Source organism: Euprymna scolopes, chromosome 25 (genome assembly GCF_053919585.1).
Source record: "Euprymna scolopes isolate OS-2025 chromosome 25, ASM5391958v1, whole genome shotgun sequence".
NCBI classification, from domain to species: domain Eukaryota; kingdom Metazoa; phylum Mollusca; class Cephalopoda; order Sepiida; family Sepiolidae; genus Euprymna; species Euprymna scolopes.
This window is the reverse complement of record NC_136506.1, coordinates 88281851-88294350: the sequence shown is the minus strand read 5'-3', so window position 1 is coordinate 88294350 and position 12500 is coordinate 88281851. Positions and strand designations below refer to the sequence as shown.

The following is a 12500-nucleotide window of genomic DNA, read 5'->3' as shown; positions in this document are numbered from 1 at the left end:
AGATGGAGAGTACTGGAAATCTGGGGAGACTTGTTGTCACTCAGACTCCAGGTAATGCCAAAGTTGTTCTCAAAGAGAAATCTTTGATGATGGCCTGTGTGACTACTACTAGTAAGTAAGTAAGTAAGTAAGCAAGTAAATAATAATAATAATAATAATAATAATAATAATAATAATAATAATAATAATAATAATGTATAAGCCTTGGTTGATGCCAGACAAAATAGCTGTGAAGGGTCAAGGAGGATGGAAAGACCAAGGAGGGAGAGCACTAACCAGACCTCCACTGGAAGGGTGCGGAGAGTACTGGGACCCTGGGGAGGCTTATTGCCACTCAAATCCTAGTAAAGACCAGTAGTCGTTATAAATCGTGATAAATCAATGATAAGTGGCTGTTGCGCTAACTCAAAGTCAGTTAAAATGATTATCGAAAGAGGTGGAGGGCACTGGAAATCTGGGGAGTATTATTGTCAGCCAAACTCCAGAGAAAACTATCGATTATTATCAGTGTGTAATTTCTGATGTTGACCTATATGAGAACTCCTAGTGAGTTGTTGTTATTGTTAATAATAATAATAATAATAATAATAATAATAATAATAATAATAATAAACTAATCTGTGGTTGATATTATTTCCTATATCGTTAAGTTTCGAATGTTTGTCTTCACAGCCTTGGATGTCCTTGTATAAGATAATAAAAGAAAATATTCACGTAGAGACGAAGCTTCATAGAGATCATCACTTAAAAAAAAAAAATCTAATCTGTGCCCACCTCCTGGGGAGGGGAGCCGAGGGCAGCGAGATATCCAGATCCTTTCCCTGGTCGAAGACGTCGCATTCTTTTTGATATGGATGTTTTCAGACTTTGCTGTCGATTGATTCCGATGGCAGAATCGGATGGATCCTCACGACCGAGTTATAATCAGCCCCCGCCATCGGTATGATGGTGTTCTCCGATACAAATTCGCTCAGCGACGATGAGTTCCTTTCTAAACCCGACGGCGTCGTCGCTTCGGGAGTCGAAGAAGCGGCATCCACGGTGGCCACTGCCTCCTTTCCGTTGATTCGCATCTGTTCGCGAAGGCATTTTGAAGCCCAGCGACGCAATTGGTATTTGCGTCGCTTCATGTGGTAGAGGGCAAACGATACGAGGAAGAAGAACACCATGAGAGTAGCAAGGACGACGTACGGTACCCACAACAGCGACATGGCGCCACTTCCTTTGTCTTTTAATATTGAGACTTTGGTGATTCTTATTAGCACGGCCTTTTGTTCATAATGGATAATAGTCATCCTACCCAGAGAAAACCTGCAAAAAAGAAAAGAAAAGAATTAATAACATTTATTATTCAACTGCTTCGTCGTTTTGACAATAAACACATTAATAACTAGGGCTATGACAACTAGTGATAGGACAATTCCAATATTTTTCCCGATTTCGATACAATTACCGATTCCGTAATAAATTCCCGATTCCGATACAATTACCGATTCCGATTCTGATTCTTTATACATCTCTAAATATTTAATTATAAAAGTTTTATTTTTTGTACATATTACTGTAAACACTCATCTTAAATGTCCCCATAATTTCCAAAACGTAAAAACACACTTGTGAGGGTGTGATCTAGAGATTTTAGTCTTACTGGAAGTTTAAATCAATAAAATATTTATTATTTTATTATTACTACAAGCAGTGGAAGATGTTTCTTAAACCTTAATCAAATAAAAAAGATAATTTAAATTTTTTCCCGTGCCGCAACCGAGAAAAAGAACGTGAAAAAAAAAAAAAAAAAAAGTGACGTCTTTACCGTTGTGTCCATCGCCAAACCGGAAGTGGCGAAGGTTTAAATTAAGGCTAATCAATCGAAAAGAGGAGATGGTTTTCGAAAATATCGGCGAAAAAAGCGACCCCTCCTTGTTGAAAAGTGCCCAGTTGAGGGTGAAGATATTAATGTTTGTTTTTTATATAATAGATGAAACAAAATTAATATGAAACGGGAAAATGTCCGAAGTCAGTAACATTTCAGGAATGGAACAGCAAATACTAGTTAACTAATAAAATATACTTTCTCAAAACCATTATGTAGGTTTCATCGGATGTCCGTCTGGGTTAGCAGATCGCGAGCATGCTCGAGGCGTTTTCACAAACAGTGGCGATGGAGAGGTATTCGTACTTTCCCCACTACAATATTGGTTATCCTTGAGTACGGTCTAGTCAAAATTTGTCATAACACTTTTTAATATTATTATTTTTTACTCCCAGGGTGACTCGACGTTGAATGATGATCGCGAGTGTTTCACACCATATTCTTATTATCATTGGAATTGGTGAAATCGACCATTTTTCAATTAAATCGATTGTTTTTTTTTTTTTTTTTATTCAATTTTCACCCCAAACAAGGCACAGTGCCACTTTGAAGCAGGGGGCTACTATCAGGGACTTAATTAGCGGGGTCATTATGAAGGGAGATGAGTAGAAAGATGTTTGTTGACATTACACTTGAACTTCTGCATATCGTTGCAGTTGGGAAAGCAGAATCCCGGAAGGGAGTTCCAAAGATCCGCAGTTCTGGGGAAGAAACTATTGGAGTAAAAGGCTTTCTTGCACCTAAGGATTTCTACTGTAAAGGGATGAGACTTAGTAGCTTGTCGGGTTTGACGGGGGTAGTTACGTCGGGGAGGTACAAGTGTTTGCAGTTCGTCAGAGCATTCACCATTGAAGTATTTGTAGAACAGGCAGAGGGATGCAACATCTCGTCGATGGGACAGAGGCTGAAGCCTAGATGACAGTTCAGGACCTATCAGGTTGTCGGCTCTAGTTGAGAACCCCGGTGCACCTGAGGAGAAAGCTTACATGTCTCCTCGCATTCATTTAGTTCACAAGGCATTAGTTAATTTTATAAAATTATTTTTTATATAATGGCTTGAATTAAAGTTTAAATGCAAAAAAATCAAGTATTATACTTCAGTTGTTTTCTAAGGAGAAACATTAATTTCGAATGCGCCCCTGTCATATCAAAGAACCTACTGTTGATTTTATATGTCGAGCCTTTCGGCTTGTGCGGTAATAAAACTTCTCAAATGCATTTGTGATGTTAGGCTGTGGAAAGATCGCCTGTTCCTTCTTTCATTGGATTATTTCGATTATCAATTATCGATACTTATCGAAGACATTCCAATACAAAACCTACTTAAGAACACTGTCATGCACATAAAGTACATTCATAAAAAATCAGCCCAGCTGTTTTCAAGTGCATAGGGAACGAATTCAAAGACACACAGGCACACAAAGTTCCTTTTATATAATAATATAAAAATAATTACTCTCATGTTTTTAATGAAAATTCGCTCCAGAGTGGCTAAAAAATACAACTTCAAGACAAAAAAAAAAAGTGTTAGATGGATCTGATCTAGAAAATAGTAATTCTTCCCCTTTTGTCAGAAACATCGCTCAGTGAATGTAAGAACTAAAGGAAAAAACAAAGAAAACATGGTTTAAGCAAAAGGAAATAATTAGGGAGTAATGACGAAACCTATTTCACCCTAAATAATTTAGGTGACGGAAATAGGATTGAACCACCTGATAATAAACAGGAAATTTACTAAATTCAAAATGGCTTCTTAATGGTCTGTTCTTGTCAGAATAAATTATCTAAATGAACCTTATTAGATCTTTTCGACCGTACGGTTGCTTAGCAACAAGTTTTCTTTTCTTCATTGTGCAGAGGCTTGCCTTGATTAATGAACAGACAGAAACTGGGCAGAGAAACTAATGGAAGACCGATTAGCTAAAAACCTTTCGTCGATTCCCGGAGAGGTTTCGCGTGAAGCCAGCTTTCAAACAATATTAAATTATCACATCTCGGCATCCATAGAAATTATTTACGAAAATAAAAAGAAGATAGATTAAAAGATAAATAAAATAAATAAAAAATAAATAAAAAGCTCCAATTTTATTTTGCGCATGCGTTTAACTGCGTTCTTTTATTCGTGAAAGATCGGAATTTGCGTGGATCAGATAAATGATGAGGCTTTTGAGGACAGATAATTAGAGGCTAATTGGTTCCATGATTTTCTTTCCTTTTCGTCCTTTCTTTCTATTAAATTTTCCATCTCTCTTTGCATTTGTCTTTTAAACATCGTGTCTTTCTTTTTTGTTTCTTTGTTGCGTGGTCACCATTTATAGGTGCTGGTTTTGACAGAGTCTTAAGATCAACTTCTATTTGTATGGGTCTTGGATATGATCTTAAACTATAACCGATGGTGAGGCCCCAGCTTGTGGGCGTTAGGGAGTGTGGAGCCACCCCTTAATTGCTATTGCTCCCAGGTCCACTCTGACCCGGAGTGGTAGTACCTGTTAGGGTTCCAACTACGGGTTAAATAGTAATTGACTTGAAAAAAAAAAACCCCAAAAAAAACCAAACAAACAAATATACTCAATTAAAAAATTGTTCTTCAAAATCACTGGATTCGGCATTAAATAACCTGAAAAGAGTTGATATGCCGTAAAACAGAAACAACCACCCAACCAAACTATTTGTATGTACAACAAAAATAGTCGCCACAACAAGGGAATATAAAAAAAACTCCCATTTTGTTATAAAGAAAGGAGTCTATACGACCACTACATAGAAGGTCTCATAACAAAAGTGTCTATTTAGTAAAGGTACGTACATAGCTGGTAGGAATAAAATAAAGATTTATTTTCTCTCGCGAGCCAATAACTCTGCTATCTATATAAGAGCCAGATACGTCCAAGGATGGAATACTGTTGCCACATATGGGCAGGAGCTGCTAGAAAGGACTTGTCCTGCCTTGATAGAGTTCAAAATAGACTTCATAGCCTCGTAGGAGATGTCCTTTTCTCCTCCTTGCAACCTCTATCTCACAGAAGAGATGTTGCGAGTTTGTCTCTGCTTTATCGTCATTTTCATGGAAAGTGTTCGACTGAGCTTCAATCTATGCCCCCCTCACCAAACTTTCACAAGAAACACTCGACTAGCTGAAAACACTATCAATAATTCCCCCCACTCTTTATCTGTGCCTAAACTTAAACGTAGATTCCATGATCAAAGCTTCTTTCTTAGAACTGCACGCCTGTGGAATTGTCTTCCGTTTTCCTGCTTTCCAGCTGTCTATAATATGGTTGTCTTCAAGTCCAACGTGAACAAGTTTCTGATGAGCTGTTCCACTTAAGTTAACAAATTTACCGAACTTCCATTACTATCGATTACTATATTGTCCTTTTGACTACTGTACACTCTTTAACCCTTATCCTTGAGTGGCCTATCGGCCTTGATAAGTGGTGACGCCTATATATAAAAAAAAGCGATTTGGTCACACACTGACCAATCAGCTTGCAGTACGTGTTGATTCCATTTGTCTTCTAAGGAATTTCTTTAGCCCGTTTAAAAATCATGATCGGTCAGCAGAGAGAACCCGGCAAGCAACGAAGACATACCTCTCTCTCTCTCTCTCTCTCTCTCTCTCTCTCTCTCTCTCTCTCTCCTGTCACTGTTCACTGGGCGCTCCAACATTGACGATCTTCGGCTGAATAAAACTGCTGGCCGACCTGCGACAGCCCAAATAACTTTTGACTCTTCCATTTCTTCGCTCAGACAACTTTCTGTCACTGAAATAAATTATTTCGTTGTTGTTTTAAAAGGGCCCTTTTCTTTCCTTACGTACTACGTTTTCGTTTACTAATAACTTATATAATTACATTTCGCATCTCTAAACTTATACCGTTTGATACAAGCTAAATAAGGTTAGGACAGTATCTAAGTGAAGAAAATAAGAGTTACTACTGCTCCCCAAGCAGCGATTCTTCCACCGGGGAATAGCTGGTACTTAGAAATTCAGTGGACAAAAGAGAGAAAGTGGAGGTGCGTATTTTTTGGTTGTCTGTAGGAATTTCTGATCACCGTCTTTGATTTCCAAAGGGTCAAAAGTATTACTTAACACTGGTGAAATAAATGCACCCTGTAAGCTGATTGGTCCGTGAATAACCAAATCGCCTAACAGGGACACTTCTACAAGAAAAGTAATTATTTAGAACGAGCTTGGGGGTGGAGGGCACCTGGCTTTACCCGGTCATAAAATACGCTTAAATATATTTTAATTCACGGAAATTTCGCATTTATTTTTATAAAGCTAATTGTTTATTGAATATATATATATATATATATATATATATATATATATATATATATATATATATATATATATATATATATATATATTATATAGAAATTTCCAGGTTGGTATCTGGAGGTGCATTATTTTTACTGGGCGAGATGCACCCCCCAGTCTTCGTTAAGACATGCATCTAGAAGAAGGAAACTCTAATGTAAAAACCTGCGGTCTATTGTATACTCTGTCCTGTGGCAGTCATCTGCACCAACAAAGGTTAGGAGTGATCCCAAAAAGCGTGGTTGATTCTACACAAAGCCTTCATCACTATAAACAAATCATCTGTGTGGATTTCCGAGTAATTTAGTTGTTTGGCTGAACCTCATACGTCGAAAATCGAGGGGAGAATCCATCACACACACACACACACACACACACACACACACACACACACACACACACACACACACACACGCGCGCGCGCACACGCACACACGCACACACACACACACACACACACATATATATATATATAATGACTTGAGTATCATCAGCTTGAATCGAAATCAAAACAACAGCGCTTCAGCCACGTTCCTTATCACTTGAGCTATCAACAGATAAATAAAAAGATTTAAAGTTAAACCACTTTAAGTTATGAATGAATTTGCGCATGTGCAAAACTAATAACTAATAGGAATATATCGGCAAGTTGAAATGAACATTTTGCATTTCAACTTGCTGACATATTTCTGTACTCGTTATTCATCCAAACAAAGATTTTACTCGTTATAAACCATCCTTGGTGTATGATTACTATTTCCTGTTAATTTCAGTGTTATGTGACCAGTAGTTTAAGAGTTTATCGGTTAAATGTTTTCAGACATACATAATTTGTTTTATTTATATAGATTACTACGAATCTGTTCTTTTTTCTTCTTTGACAATTTGTAATCGTTCTTTCTTTTTTCTTTCTATATTTCTTTCTTTTCTTTCTTTCTATATTTCTTTGTACATTTCTTTTTTCTTTTTCTTTCTTTCTTTCTACCTTCCCATTTGCTTTTCAGCCTTTCTGTATTTTCATTTATCTTCACTTTTTTCTTGTTTTTTTTTTCTATTCTTCTCCCCTTTTTATATTAACAGATTTGAAGTTAAAGGTGGTGATGAAATCGAGATGCGATTCCAATGAACGCCAAAATACTACTGACTACAATAGCCACCTTATTTCTTTCTCAGTTTCGTTATTATACACTCTCCTCGTCCCCTTTCAAAGGCATGTAAGAGTTTTCACATGGCCGTGTTAACTCAATATTTTTCTACTAATAAAAACCGTCTTAAACCCAAAATCTAACAGGCCGATGCGAACTTAGACACCCTCGTAAAAACGAGAAAATAATCCGAATTCTTCAAAGATTAAACCATGCGCTATCAATAACGACAAATATAGTGAATGTGCGAGAACAATGTATAAATAACTATTAATTATATTCTGCTATAACATCTAGTGAGTGATCATCACCACCACCACGTAATGTGATGAGACCAGCCTTTGCTGATACTACATCTTAAAGTATCAAGGAGTACAAAATCATCAAGGAGGAATCGCAGGAACTATATATTCACTGGAATGGTGTAGAAAGTATTAGGACCTCGAGGAGGCTTTTTGTCATCCGTCCCAAACCGCTCCAGTAGATATCTCACTCCTGATGCAATTATCTACCTATATAAAAGCCAAGTACAGCCAACGATGGAGTACTGTTGCCACATCTAGGCAGGAGCTACTAGAAGCAGCTTATCCTGCCTTGACAGAGTTCAAAATAGACTTCATAGCTTGGTGGGGGATGCCCTTTCCTCTTCTCTGCAACCTCTTTCCCACAGAAAAGATGTTGCGAATCTGTCTCTGTTTTATCATTATTTTCATGGCAAATACTCGTCTGAGACTATGCCCCCCCCCTTCGCTAAACGTTCACGAAAAACACTCGTCTAGCACAAAACCGCTATGAATAATTTCCCCCACTCTTTATCTGTGCCTAAACCTAAACGTAGATTCCATGAACAAAGCTTCATTCTTAGAACTGAACGCCCGTGGAACTCTTTTCCGTTTATTTGCTTTCCAGCTGACTGCAATTTGTCTTCAAGTCCACTGTAAACAAGTTCTTGATGAACCGACCCTCAAGTAATCCAATTTACAACATTTCTACTACTTATGATTACTACGCTATAATTCCATTGACCAATGTATACCCATATCCTCGAGTGGCCTATGGACCTTGATAAGTTGTGACTTCTTTGTAAAAAAACAACAAAAAAAAACCCAACTCATTAATAAGCAAATATTAAAATAAAATGGTGAGGTACACTCGGGCTTGAACATGGTCTCTTTCGATATGCAATCAAATGCACTACCACTGAGCAACATCTCCAAATGACAATAAACCTGTTTTTTTTTCTTTTTTTAGAAAAAGAAATGATTTACTGAGATTTTATTATTTCTCTTGGCCGGTGTAACGTAAAATATTTCCCCGTAAAAATTCTTTTTTTTTTTTCCTATAAGAGAGAAAGACTATTTTTAAGATCGGAATTTTTCGATTTTCGAAAATGATTTACTGCGATTTTATTATTTCCTGTGTTGCCAACTGAGATTTAAAAAAACAAGTAAAAAAAAAAAAACAAACAAAAAAAAAACAAAACAAAAAAAAAACGCTAGTTCAGGGAAAAGAAATCTCCAGAACATCGCTAGATTTTAACTTTTGTGTCTGAAATTTTCAAAAGAATTTTAAGTTAAGGGGAGTGCTTAGATCGTATTTTAATCTAAAGAGTCTGGTGGTACTCGGAAAAATCGATTTTATATAACCGAAAAAAAAAAAAAAATTGCCCCCCCCCAAAAAAAAAACAACAGCAAAAATAAAAAAAAGGTCAATTGTGAAGAAAGGCAATAATTGCTACTTTTCTATTTATCTAAATGAATCAGTTTAGGTTTTAAAGTATTTTCAAGCACTTTTCCTTATTTATTTATTTTTTAATATTGGGGGTTTGTGAGTGTCAAATATATCCAGATTTTCTAGAAAACAAACCGGTAGCCGTTAAACCAAAATTTTACCCGCTAGATTGCAAACGAAATCTCCAGATCTAACGGAAAAAACCGCTAAATTGCCAACACTGACTATTTCCCTCTGCCGGTGTACCCTAAAATATTTCCCTATAAAAATTTTAATTTTAAGATCGAATTTTTTTTCGATTTTCGATACTTATCGGATGAATTTCTGTACAAAACATATCTAAGAACGCTGCCAGGCATATAAATTAGCTCTGTGTGAAATTTGCAAAAGATAAGCTCAGCCGTTTTAGAACCTATGAGGAAGGAACTTAGACACGCACACAATCACTTTTATATAAGCGATAGAGATAATTGAAGCGATGGAGCACGTGCTGTCTCTTTGCATAAAGTATCGGACCGGATGCCGCAAGATAATTATGTTGGTGGCTTGCATATGAACCACCATTATCTCTACAGAACCTCTGTTTGAAAACGTGATAAAATGGTTGTGCCGTCGGTGAGAGTACATTTAATATGCATAGTTGGGAATGATACACCGGAAAGAACATTTGCTAAATGGCTGGCAGGTAAAACGACAATCTTACTAAATGACCCCCATTATCGATGCGAGTTCAGTTTTCCACAATAATAATTGTTCTGTATAGAGGACAAGGGTTTGTTGGTTATTGATAAAAGTATTCGATTTAAAATAGGTTATTAATGAAACAAACGCTGCTCTGGCCCGTGGAGTGGTCAGTGACATTGGCAGGGACCATTTTGGACGATGATAATATTTTGGGTAATGCCAAGAACCACGCCATATTTAATATGACAGTTTTAGTTAGGAAATAAATGAAATCAAAAGGATGTAGTGTTTACCTGATACACGCAATGGTAAACTTCAATCTAATATAAATGCCAGTATTTATATATAGATAATTTAATCCCAACCGAATAAAAAAGCTCAATACGCAATAGAGAGTAGAGCTTATAATAAGAGAAAGAAAATTAAAACTGTAAGTTGAAATTTATTGTTCGACTGAATACTCCAAAAAACAATTTACAAAGTCTTTATTCCGCGGAGTTTCAAAGAATGCTATTTTTGCTATTCAGATGACAGAAAGAAATCAGCAAATTATTATTTATTATGCGCGGTTTGTTTTTATGTTTTTTTTTTTTTACATATTCACTTTACTTACTTGGCAATTTATGACTATAATAATTTGTTGCGGTTTCACTTAATGCCATAACCAGAAAATTCTAGCATTGCTACAAATATAATTTGCTGATTTCTTTCTGTCCTCCCATGAGAAGAATAACAAGAATAGCATTCTTTGAAACTCCGCGGAATAAAGACTTTGAAAATTGTTTTTTTTGGAGTATTCAGTCGAACAATGAATATTGGTTGTAAATTTTAATTTACAGTTTTACTTTTCTTTTTCTCTTATATATATATATATATATATATATTTTTTTTTTTATTACATTTTCACCCCAAACAAGGCAAATTGCCACTTTGGTGTAGGGGGCTACTATCAGGGGCAACAACTACTGGGGTACTATGTAGGGATTTGGGCAGCAAGGTGTCGGTTCACGTTACACTTGAACTTCTGCACGTCAGTACTGTTGGGGAAGCAGGGACCTGGAATGGAATTCCAGAGTCTTGCGGTTCTGGGGAAGAAACTATTGGAGTAAAAAGATCTTTTACATCTAGGGACCTCTACAGTGTGGGGGTGGGATCTAGTAGCCTGTCGGGTTTGTCGAGGGTGCTCGCGTCGTGGGGGCACAAGTGATTGCAGTTCATCAGAGCATTCACCACTAAAATACTTGTAGAAAAGGCAGAGGGATGCAACATTTCGTCGATGGGACAGAGGCTGAAGCTTAGATGCCAGTTCAGGGCCTATCAGGTTTGCGACTCTCTTTTGAACCTTGTCAAGGAGCGAGATATATATATTGTTTACAGAAAGTTTTTAGATGAGACAAGTCATTGGTATCGTCGGTTTCAAACCCGATAATTTGGACCGTTCAAGATATCCATATCAGGAGAGTTTGATATGAGTATCTAAAACGGTCATAATTATCGGGTTTGAAACCGACGGTACAAATGACTTGTCTCATCTAAAAACTTTCTGTAAACAATATATAAATACGCTCTTACTTTCGGATTTTCCTCATAATTGAGCACTCTGCTGGATTTCTTTTTCCAATAAAAAAACAAACTAATTACATATATACACTTACACGCCTCCACCCCTTGGAAACACTTCAAATGAACTACGAAAATACTATTTTTACATCTCCAACACATTTGAAAATAATTTCTGACGAGGACGCTTTACAGAACGTCTGAAACGCGTTAAAAACGATTTCAATGATTTAAAAACAATGACCTAAACATAATTCTCAATGAAAAACCAAGACACGGAATAATAAAATAATGTTAAAAAATACACATTGTTGGTGACTACCCCCTTATTTAAATATACATCTTTCTTTCGTTGGAATTTCTTAACCCATTATATATATATATATATATATATATATATATATATATATATATATATATATATATATATATATATATATATAAAGATTAATATATATATATATATATAAAGATTAATATATATATATATATAAAGATTTATATATATATATATATATATAAAGATTAATATATATATATATAAAGATTTATATATTTATATAAAGATTAATATATATATATATATATATATATGTATATATAGTGTAATAGACAGGGTGTAAATGTGCAAAGCCTCAGCAAAATATATTTAAAAGTGCTGAGTTCAGCATATTGAAGTTATGATAAGCGTGATAGGTGTAATTACCTAGAACTATATAAATAGAAAAGGGTGAGAGATTAATAATTGTGAAATTATCAACCAAGTTTTCATAGGAGGAAACATAACAAAATCTTGTTTATATATACGATCGTTTCGGAGACGATATCCTACGTACAAATTATTACATTATATCCTCAACCTAGCCTGTGTAGACAAAAGATTTTGAAACATCAGTTGGAAATATTTACTGATTTAAAACCACCTGAACAGTGAGAATTATATATATATATATATTTTTTTTTTCTCTCACTGGTTTTTCCAACTGAAACCAATTTCCCTCTTTCCTCATTTGATTCTTAGCTTTTAATTTATCATTCTGACGTTTCCTCTTAGAGGGTCAGACGATAAGGCCTTAAGGAAATTTTAATAATTTCACCTGCCCGTTTTTTTTAGTTTCTTTGATCTTTTTGATTTTTGATTTAAATTAAATTATGTTTCCTCTGAAATTTCTCCTTCCATTTT

At 35.6% G+C, this 12500-nt stretch overlaps 1 protein-coding gene across 3 annotated transcripts in view; it reads right to left on the bottom strand.

Annotated features, from left to right (window-relative positions):
* LOC145247493 (uncharacterized) overlaps window positions 1–12500 on the bottom strand; it is a 263190-nt gene that overhangs the window by 1261 nt on the left and 249429 nt on the right. For all 3 annotated transcript variants that reach the window (XM_080109305.1, XM_080109306.1, XM_080109304.1), the window contains exon 2: window positions 1–1311. This exon is cut by the window's left edge and continues 1261 nt beyond it. In XM_080109305.1, the coding sequence (XP_079965431.1) occupies window positions 861–1295 (435 nt within the window). In that variant the 5' untranslated portion in view covers window positions 1296–1311 and the 3' untranslated portion in view covers window positions 1–860. The remainder of the gene's footprint in view (window positions 1312–12500) is intronic.